Here is a 19,594-nt window from a genome sequence, read left to right on the forward strand (position 1 = left end):
TTCAACGTCAAACTTATAAAAAAAAAGTTAGTGAGTTACTTTATCTTCATTCGTAATATACTATGGAGGGAGGAAACAATTTCCTGTCTGTATTATATTTACTTTGTGCTTATTTATATCCTACTTCTATTATTTAATAACGTAACAAATTTAAGTATACCTACCGATCAAGGTGGCGCAGTGGTTAGCACACTGGACTCGCATTCGGGAGGACGACGGTTCAATCCCGTTTCCGGCCAACCTGATTTAGGTTTTCCGTGATTTCCCTAAATCCTCCCAGGCAAATTCCGGGATGGTTCCTTTGAAATGGTACGGCCGACTTCCTTCCCCGTCCTTCCCAAAATCTGATGAGACTGATGACCTTGCTGTTTGGTCTCTTCCCCCCAAACGACCCAACCCAACGTAAGTGTGCCTATCTGTAATCGTATATATAGAGACCTCTAGTCCAGGTACTATGGACGCCGTTGCCTTGGTAGCGGACCAACATAGCTGCCCTTCTGCTGAGATGTTATCTGTTGCCTATTCAAGGCCCTATGGACGCTGTTGTCATGGATTCCCTCCAAAGTGTGGTATCGATCCAATCGTTTCCTGGGCGACGGACTGCAGCGTGGCAAAGGGGGCCGACATGGCGCTGCTGCCATGATAACAGCGTCCATGGGGCGTGGAATAGGCAACAGATAACATCGTAACAGAGAGGACAGCCATGTTGGGCCGCTACCATCGCAACGGCGTCCATAGTACCTGGACTAAAGGGCTCTGTATATACGATTACAGATAGATACACTTAAACTTGTTACGTTATTAAATAATAGAAATAGGATATAAATAAGCACGAAGTAAACAGAATATAGACAGGAAATTGTTTCCTCCCCCATAGTATATTACGAATGAAGATACCTCAGTAACTTTCTTTTATAAGTTTGACGTTGACAAGTTTTTTCACATACTTTTTTATGTTTATTTATATAACAGTGTATTTCTCTAAAAAATGAAGATGGGTTCTTTAAATTGTAAACTTAACATAAATTGTACTTATACTTCAATTTTTAAGCCTAGACGTCTACCACTGGTCACCGCTGAAGGCGTTGCTTACGCTCACGTGCTCATAGCTTGCTACACAGGGTGCTACAAAAAGGTACGGCCAAACTTTCACGAAACATTCCTCACACACAAAGAAAGAAAATATGTTATGTCGTCATGTGTCCGGAAACGCTTACTTTCCATGTTAGAGCTTATTTTACTACTTCTTGTCAAATCACATTAATCAAGGAATGGAAAAACACAGCAACAGAACGTACCAGCGTGACTTCACACTTTGTTACAGGAAATGTTCAAAATGTCCTCCGTTAGCGAGGATACATGCATCCACCCTCCGTCGCATGGAATCTCTGATGCGCTGATGCATCCCTGGAGAATGGCGTATTGTTATCACAGCCCTCCACAATACGAGCACGAAGAGTCTCTACATTTGGTACCGGGGTTGCGTAGACAAGAGCTTTCAAATGCTCCCATAAATGAAAGCCAAGAGGGTTGAAGTCAGGAGAGCGTGGAGGCCATGGAATTGGTCCGCCTCTACCAATCCATCGGTCACCGAATCTGTTGTTGAGAAGCGTACGAACACTTCGACTGAAATGTGCAGGAGCTCCATCGTGCATGAACCACATGTTGTGTCGTACTTGTAAAAGCACATGTTGTAGCAGCACAGGTAGAGTATCCCGTATGAAATCATGATAACGTGCTCCATTGAGCGTAGGTGGAAGAACATGGGGCCCAATCAAGACATCACCAACAATGCCTGCTCAAACGTTCACAGAAAATCTGTGTTGATGACGTGATTGCACAATTGCGTGCGGATTCTCGTCAGCCCACACATGTTGATTGTGAAAATTTACAATTTGATCACGTTGGAATAAAGCCTCATCCGCAAAGAGAACATTTGCACTGAAATGAGGATTGACACATTGTTGGATGAACCATTCGCAGAAGTTTACCCGTGGAGGCCAATCAGGTGCTGATAGTGCCTGCACACGCTGTACATGGTACGGAAACAACTGGTTCTCCCGCAGCACTCTCCATACAGTGACGTGGTCAACGTTACCTTGTACAGCAGCAACTTCTGTGACGCTACATTAGGGTTATCGTCAACTGCAAGAAGAATTGCCTCGTCCATTGCAGGTGTCCTCTTCGTTCTAGGTCTTTCCCAGTCGCGAGTCATAGGCTGGAATGTTCCGTGTTCCCGAAAACACCGATCAATTGCTTCGAACGTCGTCCTGTCGGGACACCTTCGTTCAGGAGATCTGTCTCGATACAAACGTACCGCGCCACCGCTATTGCCCCTTGCTAATCCGTACATCAAATCGGCATCTGCCAACTCCGCATTTGTAAACATTGCACTGACTGCAAAACCACGTTCGTGATGAACACTAACCTGTTGATGCTACGTACTGATGTGCTTGATGCTAGTACTGTAGAGCAATGAGTCGCATGGCAACACAAGCACCGAAGTCAACATTACCTTCCTTCAATTGGGCCAACTGGCGGTGAATCGAGGAAGTACAGTACACCGACATCTACATCCATACTCCGCAAGCCACCTGACGGTGTGTGGCTGAGGGTACCTTGACTACCTCTATCGGTTCTCTCTTCTACTCCTCGGTGAAGGTATTTTCTCGATACTTCAACAAAAGCCCGTACCGGGATACTGAGCGTATCTCCTGCAGAGTCTTCCACTGGAGTTTATCTATCATCTCCGTAACGCTTTCGGGATTACTACATGATACTGTAACGAAGCGCGCTGCTCTCCGTTTGATCTTCTCTATCTCTTCTATCAACCCTATCTCGTACGGACCCCACATACTGACGAATGAGCTCTAACATGGAAATTAAGCGCTTCCGGACACATCTCCACATAACATCTTTTCTTTCTTTGTGTGTGAGGGATGTTTCATGAAAGTTTGGCTGTACCTTTTTGTAACACCCTGTATAAACCCAGGCACAATGTAAATTCTTTACAGCCTCCTGCCACACCTTGGTAGACGTTACGCCACCAGCATTTGACCAGCGGGAAAAACATTAATCCACTCTTATAAGATGGTTGTCAGTAGTTTTGTCTAAGATATATATTGTAATTTTACAGTCTGTTCACCCTGAAGATGGCCCCTGCGATGGACTGAAACCAGTGGGCACTAAATAAGTAAATAAACGCGATTAAGACTGTTTTCCTAATACTAAGCTAAACAAAACTGTCCTTTGTTGGATAGATATACAACATATTTCTATTAAAGGTCAGGTCTTCTAGTGTTTACTAACAATTTTTTGTTAAGAAGAAGCTCGATGGCACCTGTTGCTGCATTTGCTCTGGAAAGAAGCTCGGCATGTTATTTCTGCTGCTGTATTCGCAGTTGCCGCGGATGCCGTAATTCCACAAACAGGTTTCCCATGATTACGCAACACTACCGATGCACATGTGAGTCAGACTCGACGCCACTTGCACACCTCGTGCCCGTTGTACGAGTTTAAATGCATAAACTCGCGAACTGGGGAATACACCGCATGCTGACCGGGTCGTATCAAGTTGTCAACAGCGTGTGTTCTAACGTCCGAAGAAACCGTTCACAGGCCAGGAACGTCAACAGCATACTTAATGCGACAAGAGAGCAAAACGAGAGAGAGATACGCCCCTAAACAAGAAACCGTCAAAGTGTGCAGAATGTTAGCAGGTCTGGCTTCTGAATTAGCGAAAACTCAAATGAAATGAGTCGTTCCAACAGGCATGACACGGGCGTGCCCCATCGGTGACCGCAGTGAGCAGTTGGCTGATTGCCAGTATCGTTGGTTCCACGTCCTTCGTTGCCAAGGCATTATCGGGAGGCGTGGATACCAAACCAAGTTTTTATTTTTTTATGTTAGAAAATTATGAGCTTGGCCCCAAATCTAATTATTACGAGGGTGGTTTGAAAAGTTCTCGGAATCACCAAGAGAGGTTAGCGCTACGAGTTGTTCACATGATATTCATTGGATTGTTACCTGTAAACACGTGCCATGTCAGTGTTCTTGGAAGAGAGCTGTGGCGGTGACGTGGCTCTGTTGTTGTTCCCGCGTAGCGATTTGCGAAGATGGAAAAAATAGAGATTCGAGCAGTGATGAGGTACTTCGTAAAGAAAGGTATGAAAACAAAGGACATGTATGCAGATTTCCAAAATACCCTGGGGGACTCTGCTCCTTCATATACAACTGTTGCCAAGTGTACAAATGAATTTAAATTTGGTCGGTAGAGCTTAGATAATGACCTGCGCAGTGGTCGGCCAAGATGTGTCACTACTTCAGAAATCATTGCAAAAGTGCACAAAATGGTCACGGAGGATCGCCGATTGAAAGTGCGTGAAATTGCTCACGCTTGCCATATGTCATCTGAAAGGGTGAATCATATTTTAACTCAAGAATTAGAAATGAAAAAAAAATTATCTGCAACATGGCTGCCACGACTCTTGACCCTGGAAAATAACGAGAGCCGTCACCATGTCAAAATTACACGAACAAAGGTATGAATTGTTACAACACCCGCCTTATTCACCTGATACGGCTCCGTCAGACTTCCATCTCTACCCAGAACAGAAAATTTTTCTTGGTGGACGAAGATTCACTTCCAAGGAAGAATTCATAGCTGGAGCTGACAACTATTTTTCAGGCCTGGAGGAAACTCATTATAGAGATGGGATCAAGGCACTGGAACATAGTTGGACCAAGTGAATTAATCTACAAGGAGACTGCATTGAAAAATAAAAAATAAAGTTTCAGTGTTTTAAGTATTTTTTTTTCTTTTCCGTTCCGAGAACTTTACAAATCACCCTCGTAGTTTGAAATTAGGCATATAACCCCATATAATTTTGATGTTCATTTTTCTTCTCATAATAATCATTTTTTTTTCTTTCAAAGTTGAAATACACCCCTGGAAATTGAAATAAGAACACCGTGAATTCATTGTCCCAGGAAGGGGAAACTTTATTGATACATTCCTGGGGTCAGATACATCACATGATCACACTGACAGAACGACAGGCACATAGACACAGGCAACAGAGCATGCACATTGTCGGCACTAGTACAGTGTATATCCACTTTTCGCAGCAAAGCAGGCTGCTATTCTCCCATGGAGACGATCGTAGAGATGCTGGATGTAGTCCTGTGGAACGGCTTGCCATGCCATTTCCATCTGGCGCCTCAGTTGGACCAGCGTTCGTGCTGGACATGCAGACCGCGTGAGACGACGCTTCATCCAGTCCCAAACATGCTCAATGGGGGACAGATCCGGAGATCTTGCTGCCCAGGGTAGATGACTTACACCTTCTAGAGCACGTTGGGTGGCACGGGATACATGCGGACGTGCATTGTCCTGTTGGAACAGCAAGTTCCCTTGCCGGTCTAGGAATGGTAGAACGATGGGTTCGATGACGGTTTGGATGTACCGTGCACTATTCAGTGTCCCCTCGACGATCACCAGAGGTGTACGGCCAGTGTAGGAGATCGCTCCCCACACCATGATGCCGCGTGTTGGCCCTGTGTGCCTCGGTCGTATGCAGTCCTGATTGTGGCGCTCACCTGCACGGCGCCAAACACGCATACGACCATCATTGGCATCAAGGAAGAAGCGACTCTCATCGCTGAAGACGACACGTCTCCATTCGTCCCTCCATTCACGCCTGTCGCGACACCACTGGAGGCGGGCTGCACGATGTTGGGGCGTGAGCGGAAGACGGCCTAACGGTGTGCGGGACCGTAGCCCAGCTTCATGGAGACGGTTGCGAATGGTCCTCGCCAATACCCCAGGAGCAACAGTGTCCCTAATTTGCTGGGAAGTGGCAGTGCGGTCCCCTACGGCACTGCGTAGGATCCTACGGTCTTGGCGTGCATCCGTGCGTCGCTACGGTCCGGTCCCAGGTCGACGGGCACGTGCACCTTCCGCCGACCACTGGCGACAACATCGATGTACTGTGGAGACCTCACGCTTCACGTGTTGAGCAATTCGGCGGTACGTCCACCCGGCCTCCCGCATGCCCACTATACGCCCTCGCTCAAAGTCCGTCAACTGCACATACGGTTCACGTCCACGCTGCCGCGGCATGCTACCAGTGTTAAAGACTGCGATGGAGCTCCGTATGCCACGGCAAACTGGCTGACACTGACGGCGGCGGTGCACAAATGCTGCACAGCTAGCGCCATTCGACGGCCAACACCGCGGTTCCTGGTGTGTCCGCTGTGCCGTGCGTGTGATCATTGCTTGTACAGCCCTCTCGCAGTGTCCGGAGCAAGTATGGTGGGTCTGACACACCGGTGTCAATGTGTTCTTTTTTCCATTTCCAGGAGTGTATGTTTCTACTCACCCAATTTTAGGCGTCATTAGATGTTTACTGCTTTGCTTTATTACTTTTTTTTACTACTTTCGACATCGTGGCCTCGTGTTAACTCACATTTGGTGCCAACGACCATGTAGTCGAGTGCCCCTAAACTAGACAACAATAATAACGAGATTTCTCTCTTTGGCGGATAACAAATTACGGGTAAAGAGAGGGTGCTCAAAGGTGACAGATCCCTCCTAAATATTTTATCTGCTTTAGTGACGGTATGTTGGACCCAAGTGTTATTTGGAGGAATTTTAGCGTTATGCTCGTGTGTGGTTGCTCCAGCACTCACCCGTAGCACCAATATGATTGTAATTAAATGCACAAACAATAAAATATAATACGCTGCTGCTCGCGAAATCGTTAACTTGCCGACATTCACGACAGTCTGTCATACGTCCGAAAATCACACGTGGGAGTAGGTACTAAACACGCATAGTTAGTTCCCGTGTTACGAGGAAAACAATGTTTCAATAATTAACTAGTTAATTGTTAATTTCATCTCGTAAACTTCTTGGCTCGTGTGGTCTTGGAATTGTACTGTAGTGTAAAGTGAATTGACACTGGTATCTACACAAGGGAGTGATAAGATGTCGTGTCACAAGTAAAAGCAGGTGAAATGTTGTGAGAAGATACGTGAGATTTTTTTACAAGAGTGGTTCAACGGTAGCAGGAAGAACTTTTGGCCTGACGATATCACAGTTTGAGTGGCACATGCGGGTACTTTACGGGGCCCACACGTCCATAACGACATTTGTGGCCAGATAGGACGCGGAATTGTTCGACACACCGTGGGAGACACACTGGTATATCAGTGCACCTCTTCCACATCGGCAAACAACTCATCAGTGATGCAGGTAGACGTGGTGTCGAAGTCATAAAACCTGGGCTATTGAGGAATGGAAGAAATTCATTTGATCGGATGAATCTTTTTTCACACTTTTTCCAACTTTTGGACGAATTTACGTTCTAAGAGTGAATCATGGCTGGGATTCGGCGATGAAATGGCCAGCCATATCATGCGATTCCATGGCGCTGGTGATTACTCTCAAAATGTTCCAATGTGTGTGAAATCTTATGGGGCTTGGAAGGTCATCAGTCCCTAAGCTTACACACTACTTAACCTAAATTATCCTGAGGAGAAACACACTCACCCATGCCCGAGGGAGGACTCGTGATTACTATCCGAGGTCCATTACTGCGATGGACTGTGTGCCCATTTTGGCTAATCATGTCATTTCTGCAATACATTTTTTTTAATGAATGGTGATTCTGTGCTCCAAGACTGCATGACTCCTGTTCATACGGTTCCCATCGCCCAGGGGTGGCTTTGTGAGAACGAGGATGAACTGTCGCATCTTCCCTGGCCACCACTTTCTCCATGTTTTAACATTATTAAGCCTTTGTTGTCTACTTTGGAGAGAAAAGTAGATGATCGATATCCACCACCATCGTTACCAGAACTTGTCACTATTTAGCTAGAAGAATGGCATAAAATCTCCTTGGAAAGGATACAGAACTCGTATTTATCCATTCCAAGACTACTGGAAGCTGTTTTGAACGCTGACGGGTTTCCTTCACCGCATTAAACATGTCTCTATATTTTTGTCAAACTCCTGTATAAAACAGTGATTCTTCGGTTTCTCCTGGGGTATCAGTTGATCGAACACTCCACGGGTGTACTGTTCGTTGGAAACTGAACTGGCAGTACACCGGTGGACTGTTCGAATAGTCGAATATATATTTAGATAAAGAAGTTAGCAAGAGCGTACCATGTATGGGCATAGAATTCTCAGCATATAGACGAGCGTTTTTGTTTAGTGATTGCATACATGCTCGGTTATTTGTGGAGTCCGTTGCTAGCAGGAGGTGGTGTTGAGGAAAAGTGGCGGATTTGGTGAGGTATAATTGAAGACAATAAATCACATTTGTTTCCATGGAAACTCGAAGAGTGATGTTTTTGAGTAATTTTTTAATTGGTGATGAAAGCTTCTGAGTCGTCTGACCGCGTCGTATTTTTCATCAGACTCCTTCACTGCTCACGGTTCCGATACCTCTACTGGGATATTCTTCGGGATTCTATTGGAGTCCCTGGGTGGCTGAGCGCTGTCTCGTTTACGTATAAAAGCCTGTTTCCTGCACTTTTTTTGGAGAAGTAGAGTTACTGTGTAAAACCTTATGGCCGCTATTGGTGGGCTGTCGTCATTGGTAAAAACTGAAAGTAGATATGGACAAAAGGAGGAAATCCAAAATATTATTGATGTTATTCGAGGAACACAAACAGTACCAGGAAACAACCGCTTCAGTTGCTGGATATCGGAATCCCTCTGGAAGTACTTGTAGTTCGATTTATACAGGACATATATTAGTAACTTAGGAGTAGTGTTAAATGTAACCTTATACAATGCCGGTCAAAGTGAGGTTGGCAGCCATAACTATAAAGACGGGATCTCCAATAAAATTTCCGAGTAAATTTGCAGAGCAATACGTAGCGTTCGGACCCTGAGAGTGAGTGGATTCTTAAATGAAATTGTATGGTTCCAGACACCTTTTCAAGTCTCAAGCATCTGTTACGTTTATACACAGACGGTACCGACGAATGAAAATTTGTGCGAAGGCTGAGATCCGAACCTGGATTTCCTGCTCAGTATACTTACTCGCTAACCACTACGCCATCCTGGCACAGGGGCTTTGAATAACTGCCATTCACGCCTTAGCTCACTTGGTACTATCCTAATCTAGAGCAGCAGTGCTTCCAGAGGCCGCTTCAATTCTGAAACGCCGCTGTGACCGAGCGGTTCCAGGCACTTCAGTCCGGAACCGCGCTGCTCCTACGGTCCCAGGTTCGAATCCTGCCTCGAGCATTGATTTGTGTGATGTCCTTGGGTTAGTTAGGCTTACGTAGTTCTAAGTATAGGGGACTGACGACCTCAGATGTTAAGTCCCATAGTGCTTAGAGCCATTTGAACCATATGAATTCTGAAACATCTACGATGTGTATATGCAGACGCACCGAACGAAAATTTGTGGATTCTGCCCATGCCAACGAGTGGCTCGACGCCACGGAAGCTTTGCAGGAAGGAAGGTCAGCTTTTAAGGCCCCATCGATGTCGAGATCATTAGAGACGGAGCACAATATCTGTCCGATTCAAGTGTGGAGAAGAAAATGTGATGTGTCCTTTCAAGGAACCTTTCGCGGCCCACATCTCGTGGTCGCGCGGTAGCGTTCTCGCTTCCCACGCCCTCTCGCTTCCCACGCCCGGGTTCCCGGGTTCGATTCCCGGCGGGGTCAGGGATTTTCTCTGCCTCGTGATGGCTGGGTGTTGTGTGATGTCCTTACGTTAGTTAGGTTTAAGTAGTTCTAAGTTCTAGGGGACTGACGACCATAGATGTTAAGTCCCATAGTGCTCAGAGCCATTTTTGAACCATTCCGGCATTTGCCTGCAGCGAGTCAGGGAAATGACGGGAAACCTAAATCTGGATGGCTGGACACGGATTTGGACCGTCGTCCTCTCGAATCCAGTGTGCTAACCACTGTGTTGCCTCGCTCGGTACGGAAACTCAAAGGACGTGACGAAAGAAATATTTCAAGTGTATTTTCCACTAAGCCAACGGCCTTGCCGCAGTGGTAACACTGATTCCCATCAGCTCACCGAAGTTAAGCGCTGTCGGGATGGGTAACCATCCGGTGTGCCGAGCGCTGTTGGCAAGCGGGGTGCATTCAGCCCTTGGGAGGCAAACGGAGGAGATACTTGATTGAGAAGTAGCGGTTCCGGTCTTGGAAACTGACATACGGCCGGGAGAGCGATGTGCTGACCACATGCTCCTCCATCTCATCATCCAGTGACGCTTGTGGACTGAGGATGACACGGCGGCTGGTCGGTACCGTTGGGCCTTCATGGCCTGTTTGGGAGCAGTTCAGTTCAGTTCACTTTCCACTAACGAATTCTACTCGTACATTAAAAATTGTGGATGTCAGAGAAAAATATCTCCGTATGTTTATTCTCTTAGCAGAACGTGATATATGTGATGTATGACTTAGTAGTGAAAACTAAGACAAAGTGTCAAAGAAATTGTCAGTCAGTAGAATCTTGATCTGTTTCTTGCTTCTCCAACAGCCATCGGTGCTGAAACAAATCAGAATGGTTTCCTGCGAGTTCTTTTGAAGTTGCAGAAATGTGTTCGATTGGTGTGCAAGTTTGTAGCGTTTTTCCGTAAGTTTAATACGTGCAACAGACATAAGAGAGACTTAATTCATCAATAATATATTCTCCTTCACCATTTACAATAGTCTGCTAACGCTGGAGTAACTGTTCCATTCCGCGCCGGCCGTGGTGGCCGTGCGGTTCTAGGCGCTACAGTCTGGAGCTGCGCGACCGTTACATTCGCAGGTTCGAATCCCTCCTCGGGCATGGATGTGTGTGATGTTCTTAGGTTAGTTAGGTTTAAGTAGTTCTAAGTTCTAGGGGACTGATGACCTCAGAAATTCTATACTGTTCAGGGCCATTTGGACTATTTGTTCCATTCCGCGACTACAGAAATCGTGTGCTTTTGAGGAGAAGAACTCGTCGAGCCATGTTCGTAGCACAATTCCATTCGGAAAAAATAACTCCGTCTTCAGGCCACGAGTGGCCTACCGGGACCATCTGACCGCCGTGTCATCCTCGGTGGAGGATGCGGATAGGAGGGGCGTGAGGACAGCACACCGCTCTCCCGGTTGTAAGATTGTATTCTTGACTGAAGCCGCTACTATTCGGTCAAGTAGCTCATCAATTGGCATCACGAGGCTGAGTGCACCCCGAAAATTGGCAACAGCGCATGGCAGGCCGGATGGTGACCCATCCAAGTGCCGACCCCGCCCGACAGCGCTTAAGCCGCACGGGATTAACCGAGCGGTCTCAGGCGCTGCAGTCATTGACTGTGCGGCTGATCCCGGCGGAGGTTCGAGTCCTCCCTCGGGCATGGGTGTGTGTGTTTGTCCGTTGGATAATTTAAGTTAAGTAGTGTGTAAGCTTAGGGACTGATGACCTTAGCAGTTAACTTCCATAAGATTTCACACACATTTGCACATTTGAACAGCGCTTAACTTCCGTGATCTGCCGGGAACCGGTGTATCCACTGCGGCAAGGCCGTTGCCTTCATTCAGAAAGGGAGCTTCTTAAAGGTTGTTTGACAGATAGCGGAAATGGAGAAAATCTGAGTGCGCAAGACCAGGTGAATATGGTGGGTGCAGAATGACCTCCCGACTCAGCCGCTATAATAGTGTTTGTTGTCAGTCTAGCAGAGTACAGGAGGGCGTTATCGTGGAGTAGCAACACTTCACGCTATCTTGCTGGTCATTGTTCTTGGATTGCGTCTGCAAAACGTCTCAGTTGTTGGTTGGCTGATTCAGGGGAGGAGACCAAACGGCGAGGTTGTCGGTCCCACCGGGTTAGGAAAGGACTGGGAAGGATGTCGGCCATGCCGTATCAAAGGAACAATCACAGCATTTGCCTGAAGCGATTTACGGAAATCACGGAAAACCAAAATCAGGATGGTCGGACGTGGGTTTGAACCGTCGTCCTTCCGAATGCGAGTACAGTGTGCTAAGTGCTGGGCCACCTTTTTTTTTATATAGGTGGGACAGCCAGAATTTTATTCACGCAGACTCTATACATCGCTTCAGATATGTATCTGCAGAAGACGTCGTAGAATGGATCAGCTGATAGGCAGTCTAGGAGATGAGTTGTGCGGGACTTCGTAGATAGCACCCGTAGAAGCGTCGGTGAATATGTCCAGGTGGTCGCTAGGGGGATGGCCATCGTATGAGCTTGGAAGTTCGTAGCCGCAGTTGGGTCCATTCACAGGATGGTTGCTGCCGGGTACAATCACAGGACGGTTGCCGCCAATGTATTGTCCATTCGCCTGAGGCCTGCCACCGTTGGGTTGATTCGGGTCTCAGTTGTTGACAGTAAATGTCAGCAGTGACGGGTACATATCGGGGAAGCAATTAGTCGTACAAGACACCGTAGCTGTTCCACCAGAGCCATAACATGATATTTTGCGTATGTGGGCAGGTCTTTATACGGGGAGTTGCTGCTTCGTTTGGGCTCAACCATTTCTTTCTTTTCATTACGTTGGCATAAAGACACCATTTCTCGTCTTCAGTAGCGATACAGGATAGGAATGGCCGGTGTTGTTCACGAGCCAGTTGATGACGAGCAAGCAGAGATGCTCATATGGCCACCCTCTGGTTTTTGTGATTTTGGCATAGACCATGAGGTACTCATACACCCGATTTTCTAACCTTCGCCACGGCATGCAAATGTCGCATGATGATGGAATGATCACAGAAATACATCTACATCCACACTCCGCAAGTCACCTGATGGTGTGTGGCGGAGGGTACCTTGAGTACCTCTATCGGGTCTCCCTTCTATTCCAGTCTCGTGTTGTTCGTGGAAAGAAAGATTGTCGGTATCCCTCTGTGTAGGCTCTAATCACTCTGATTTTATCCTCATGGTCTTTTCGCGATATATACGTAGGAGGGAGCAATATACTGCTTGACTCTTCAGTGAAGGTATGTTCTCGAAACGTCAACAAAAGCTCGTACCCAGGTACAGAGCGTCTCTCTTGCAGAGTCTTCCACTGGAGTTTATCTGTCATCCCCGTAACGCTTTCGCGATTACTAAATGATCTTGTAACGAAGCGCGCTGCTCTACGTTGGATCTTTTCTATCTCTTCTATCGACCCTATCTGATACGGATCCCACACCGGTGAGCAGTATTCAAGCAGTGGGCGAACAAGTGTACTGTAACCTACTTCCTTTGTTTTCGGACTGCATTTCCTTAGGATTCTTCCAATGAATCTCAGTCTGGTATCTGCTTTACGGACGATTAATTTTATATGGTCATTCCATTTTAAATCACTCCTAATGCCCACTCTCAGATAATTTATGGAATTAACTGCGCCGGCCGCGGTGGCCAAGCGGTTCTAGGCGCTCTGTCCGGAACCGTGCGACTGCACACACATCCATGCCTTGGGCATGGATGTGTGTGATGTCTTTAGGTTAGTTAGGCTTAAGTAGTTCTAAGTTCTAGGGGACTGATGACCACAGATGTTAAGTCCCATAGTGCCCAGAGCCATTTGAACCATTTGAATTAACTGGTTCCAGCTACTGACTTGCTATATTGTAGCTAAATGATAAGGGATCTTTCTTTCTATGTATTCGCAGCACATTACACTTGTCTACATTGAGATTCAATTGCCATTCCCTGCACCATGCGTCAATTCGTTCCAGATCCTCCTGCATTTCAGTACAATTTTCCATTGTTACAACATGTCGATATACTACAGCACCACCCGCAAAAAGCCTCAGTGAACTTCTGATGTCATCCACAAGGTCATTTATATATATTGTGAATAGCAACGGTCCTACGTCACTCCCCTCCGACACACCTGAAATCACTCTTACTTCGGAAGACATCTCTCCATTGAGAACGACATTTGTCAGTTCTCGAGTACACTAACTTGAATCATTGTGAATTAATGCGTTCAAAGAACCTTCATGATATCCCGAGGACCTATCTGAACGTGGAGAGTCACTAATGTCAAAACAATGCTCCTTAAAACAAGAAAACCATTTTCTTGCCGTGTTCTGTTCAATGACATTATCCCCACACACAGCGGAAATGTTCCTGGATGCTTCCGCTGCTGCACCTCGCTACTGAACACAAACAGAAGAATATTTTGCAAATGCTACGATTTCTCTACCTGGCACTTCATGTTTAGCTTCAGAGCCTCCACTCACTGTCTCCAAACGACAAAATCACTATACGCAAACTCAAATTACAACAGTGAACTACAAATAAAAAGTGAAAGTTGACAAAGAAACCTATAGCAACCGGGATATCAATATGCAAATCAAAACCGTTACTAACTTATGCACCAACCGATAAATAGCACAAGATATTCACTCACTGTTTTTGCCATTTTTTCAAGAAACGTAACACTCTGCTTTGTACAAATACTACAATTTTATGTTTTCTGGAAAGTTTACAGTGTTAACTAGTGATCTTGGATTCTGTCCTTACGGCAGTAATTTCCCTTAATTAAAACGTAGCTGCAAGATAATTGTGAACGTTAGTTGTGGTGTCACCGCCAGACACCACACTTGCTAGGTGGTAGCCTTTAAATCGGCCGCTGTCCGGTAGTATACGTCGGACCCGCGTGTCGCCACTATCAGTGATTGCAGACCGAGCGCCGCCACACGGCAGATCTAGAGAGACTTCCTAGCACTCGCCCAGTTGTACAGCCGACTTTGCTAGCAATGGTTCACTGACTTCTATGCTCTCATTTGCCGAGACGATAGTTAGCATAGCCTTCAGCTACGTTATTTGCTACGACCTAGCAAGGCGCCAGTATCCGTACTATTGATATTGTGAATCATGTACCATAAAGAGCGACGTTCGTCATTAATGGATTAAAGTTAAGTATTCCACAAGCTACGTCCGTTTTTCTCAATTCTAATTTCCTTGTCCTGTTCCAGATCTCACGCCAGCCTGCGTGAGCTAAAACGCGTGCATTTCGACCTCCTTTAGCAAAACGGTGTTGGCTCTCCTGCCAACCACATCATTAGTTGAAGAGGGGTTTCAAGTGAATAAAAAATGCAACCAATGCAAACGAGTAACAGTTTATTTTGTATTATTCACTGCAAATAAATAAATGTAGAACTGTAAGAATAGTGTACAGGCCCATGAATACCTGAAAATAATTTGGGCAATATGTGCTTTTGAATCAAGTAAAGAGAAGTTTTTTTTTCAGGAACGATTAACTGTCATTTGGATAGACGTACACTGGACGTAATTAAAGAAAAATTAATAGGAACATATTTATATAGCAATATTCAGTGGAACACTTCATTAATGAAAAGCTGCCGATGTAACTGTCAATTATAATAATACTTTTCAAATGAATGCAACATTGTATGAGCTCTTGAACTGATGTCAGAAGAAAATGAGATGCCCAATTATTTAAGACACTTGACTCTCTGTTTAATATGGGTAGCGTTGTCTCAATGTAGCTATATTTAATTTTTCTTGTTGCTTGTGGATAGTTAACAAGGAAGTGTAAGGCAAATATCTTGCAGGAAAATTGTGTCTTTGCATGCATCAGGAGTTGAATTATTAAACAATGAAGTTGTTTCTATAATTAAGTGTTTAACAATAATATTTTAATTTAAATAGAGTGAAAAATAAAACTGTACCTTATTTCATTTTAAACAGCCTTAAGTTAATATTTGAATAAGTATTACATATAACGAAATACATACGCTTTGTACATCTTTTTTCATAAAAACGAAGTCAACAAAGCTGAACACTGCCAACTGGAATGTAACGGCAAATAATAATAACTAGGAATGAATATGGTCGAAGAACTCGAACGTATAGGAACTCAGTTTAATTGTCTTCGGTTCTTTCGTCATTTGATTCCTTGTACGAGTATTTAGCAACACTGCGAATTATTAGGGACGCTGAAGGTTGAATCGAGTATCGTGCTTCACTTTTTACCCTGAACTTCTTCACAATTCCCTTTTCGTCTCTTACGTTCAATATTCAGTATGCAGAATCGCTGACAAATGACTAGGAATCAGGATGCACACACAACGTCACAGTACGTAACACTACGGTGGTAGAATATTGTAGTCTTTCATGCATTCTCGTGTACCAAAATGCTGAATTACAAACTTTTTGCAGTGGCTATTAACCCTGCTACGCTTACATTTTTCCTTAGCTTCACTGAACCACGTACGGTTGATAGACAGTTGACGCATCTGGTACACTGAAGCGTTGGAAGCGCTCCCATCCCAAGTACGTAATGCTATCACTGTTTTTTCTTTCTTTTCTTTTTTTTTACACTGAACTTATGATATGTGCTTTTTATAACAGTTCGTGGGCGGCGAATATTCTGTAGGTTTTGGCGAAGACGTCCTTGTTTATCAGCAACAATATCCCCACTTTATACACAAAGCGCCGTGAAAATTAAACTCGCATTTATCACTGGCGACTTGCGTAAAATATTTCGTCCCTCATGTTGACAGTAGAAACAGAGGTCAAAGTGAAACTCCCATTTACGAATGGTGACTTCTGTAAAATATTTAGTCCTTCATATTGACTGCCTTCCAGATCGCATGGATCACTGTTGGAGTCTTTCTGTCAATACAGATGCCTTAAGCATTAAGCTTTAATGACCATCAAAAATTCGGGAACTGTGCGTTATTAATGTTGTCAATGTTTATGAAGGCCTTCCGAACGCCTTAGGGTACGAGATAGACAGTTTACACCACTGAATATGATGATGTTATCCAGATGAGTGCGAATCTGGAACTGTAAATTCTCCTGCATTTAGACCCACTTTTTTTTGCAGTTTTGGCTCCTCAAAAAGTCGGAAACGTTTACACAGTTATTTACGAGACCGAGTAGGTGTGGAATCGGTCGTTATCTGGTCGACCACACTTTCGAATACGCGCGCCGTCATTTACGCCGCCGCGTTTCCTACAGCCGCCACCGCGACACGAGGGCGCTGGCCACGAACGATTACGTCGCTGCCAATCAGATGCAAGCAATCCCCTCTCCGCAGCTCCAGCGACTGGTGTACTTAAGTTTGAAGATTCATGCACTGAGCCCATTTTGTGTGTTCACCAGCTGATAACAATTACAGACTTTCGTAGTGGCCACGTGACATCTTCTGAATAGACATTGTACTGAAGGGTAACAGTTTTATAAATCTTTTGTATCTGTTTCTGTTTTCAGATCTACTGTTAGCGACTGACGCTGCAAATACAGTAACAAAGTTATGTATTATTTTTACTCTTTGATATTAGATGCAGAATAAATTAATGTCTGAATTCTCCGTTCATGAACGGCATCTGATCCTTTCTCCTGCACCCACAGCGTGCAAAGGAAGTCATAGCGCAGGATGTGATAACCTCGCAACAGTAGGAACAGTTCTGAAACGTTTCCAACGCAGTCTATTGGTACTGGAAAACTACGACATTAAGGTGACAGTATGCCTGCACTAATTACTATTCCACGAAAATGACCTATGAGGCATTGTACCATTTGACATAGTGTAGAAAGATAGAATTTTGATGGGTAAAACATAACATGTGTTCAGTGATTCTTGAATGGCACAGAGGATTCTCGGATCACTTTGGTATCGTCCCTTCTGTTCTGACCGTGCAACTCTTAGAACTCACGGAGCGGATTCTAAGGATGGTGACACACACGAGTACTGTCTTTTGTCGGTGTACATCTATCCAGAGAGCACGACGCAGCGACTGAGGGGAAAGAAACACACGAGCCCACTGAAGGCGGTACGTGAATCGATTCAGTCACTGGAAATATGTGCCGCTGGAGGTTATGTTGCCCCATCTCAGTCTTTGTGGCACTGTCATCTGGGGCGGTGTCAACCAAGAAGCCACCCGTAAATCTGGACCCCCGTCAACAGATGCGCAGCGCAGGTCACTGTCGGAGCCAGGGGGCGACGCCACCTTCGTGGGGCTGGCCGATGTCCGGCAGTCCGATGGGGACGTCGTCAGTGGCGTTGGTGTGGTTGCGCTCGAGGGGAAGGACGTCGTTGCCCCCGGAGGCAGCGGCGCGCGCCTCCGGGCTGAAGTAGCGCGCCAGCACTTCGTGCCGGTAGACGAAGAGCAGCGCGCCGCCCACCGCGGCCAGCACTGCCAGCAGCGACAGCGACGCCCACAGCGCCGCCGCCCCCACCTCGCTGCCGCCCGTGCTGGCGCCGGCAGTGGCGCCACTAATGGTGCTAATAGTAGTGGCACCAGTCACGCTGGACACCGTACTCGCCGTCTGCCCTGCCGTCTGTGAGCAGAATAATGGAAGCTTAGTACCTACACTTAACATTGTACTACTAACTTCCTTACTTTTCTTTTACCATTAATGCTAATCTCCATTTAACATTGTAACATTTAACATTAAGTGATGAGCCAAAACATTATGACCACAAGCCACCGCGAGGCTGTATGCTGCCTGGTGGCACTGAGACACGTGGTGCGGTAAGACAACAATATGAGCGTAAAGGAGACAAATGGGCTACGATAAGTGGGGCAATTGCGGAAATCCCCGGCTAAAGCAAAAAGATGGGAATTTAAGGAGATAGGACCTGGATAAACTGACAAAACCAGAGGTTGCACAGAGTTTCAGAGAGAGAATAAGGGAAGAATTGACAGGAATGTGGGAAAAAACTATAGCAGTATAAGAATGGGTAGCTCTGAGGGATGAAATAGTGAAGGCAGCAGAGGATCAAGTAGGTAAAAAGACGAGGGCTAGTAGAAATCCTCGGGTGGCAGAAGAAATATTGAATTTAATTGATGAAAGGAGAAAATATAAAAATGCAGTAAATGAAGCAGGCAAAAAGGAATACAAATGTCTCAAAAATGAGATCGACAGGAAGTGCAAAATGGCTAAGCAGGCATGGCTAGAGGACAAATGTAAGGATGTAGAGGCTTGTCTCACTAAGGGTAAGATAGATACTGCCTACAGGAAAATTAAAGAGACCTTTGGAGAAAAGAGGACCACTTGTATGAATATCAAGAGCTCAGATGGAAACCCAGTTCTAAGCAAAGAAGGGAAAGCAGAAAGGTGGAAAGAGTATATAGAGGGCTATACAAGGGCGATGTACTTGAGGGCAATGTTATAGAAAGGGAAAAGGATGTAGATGAAGATGAAATGGGAGAAATGACACAGCGTGAAGGGTTTGATAGAGCACTGAAAGACCTAAGTCGAAACAAGGCCCCGGGAGTAGACAACATTCCATTAGAACTACTGACGGCCTTGGGAGAACCAGACCTGACAAAACTCTACCATCTGGTGAGCAAAATGTATGAGACAGGCAAAATACCCTCAGACTTCAAGAAGAATATAATAATTCCAATCCCAAAGAAAGCAGGTGTTGACAGATGTGAAAATTACTGAACTATCAGTTTAATAAGTCACGGCTGCAAAATACTAACGCGAATTCTTTCCAGACAAATGGAAAAACTGGTAGAAGCTGATCTCGGGGAAGATCACTTTGGATTCCGTAGAAATGTTGGAACACGTGAGGCAATGCTGACCCTACGCCTTATCTTAGAAGCTAGATTAAGAAAGGGCAAACCTACGTTTCTAGCATTTGTAGACGTGTAGAAAGCTTTTGAC

The 19,594-nt window shown here is 45.4% G+C and overlaps 1 protein-coding gene across 1 annotated transcript in view; it reads right to left on the minus strand.

Moving 5' to 3' along the window:
• Positions 1 to 15,053: 15,053 nt before the first annotated feature.
• LOC126353793 (carboxypeptidase N subunit 2-like) overlaps positions 15,054 to 19,594 on the minus strand; it is a 110,357-nt gene continuing 105,816 nt past the window's right edge. The window contains exon 5 of the mRNA XM_050002885.1: positions 15,054 to 18,259. Within this exon, the coding sequence (XP_049858842.1) occupies positions 17,900 to 18,259 (360 nt within the window). The 3' untranslated portion in view covers positions 15,054 to 17,899. The remainder of the gene's footprint in view (positions 18,260 to 19,594) is intronic.

This window comes from Schistocerca gregaria, chromosome 3 (genome assembly GCF_023897955.1).
Source record: "Schistocerca gregaria isolate iqSchGreg1 chromosome 3, iqSchGreg1.2, whole genome shotgun sequence".
NCBI lineage: Eukaryota > Metazoa > Arthropoda > Insecta > Orthoptera > Acrididae > Schistocerca > Schistocerca gregaria.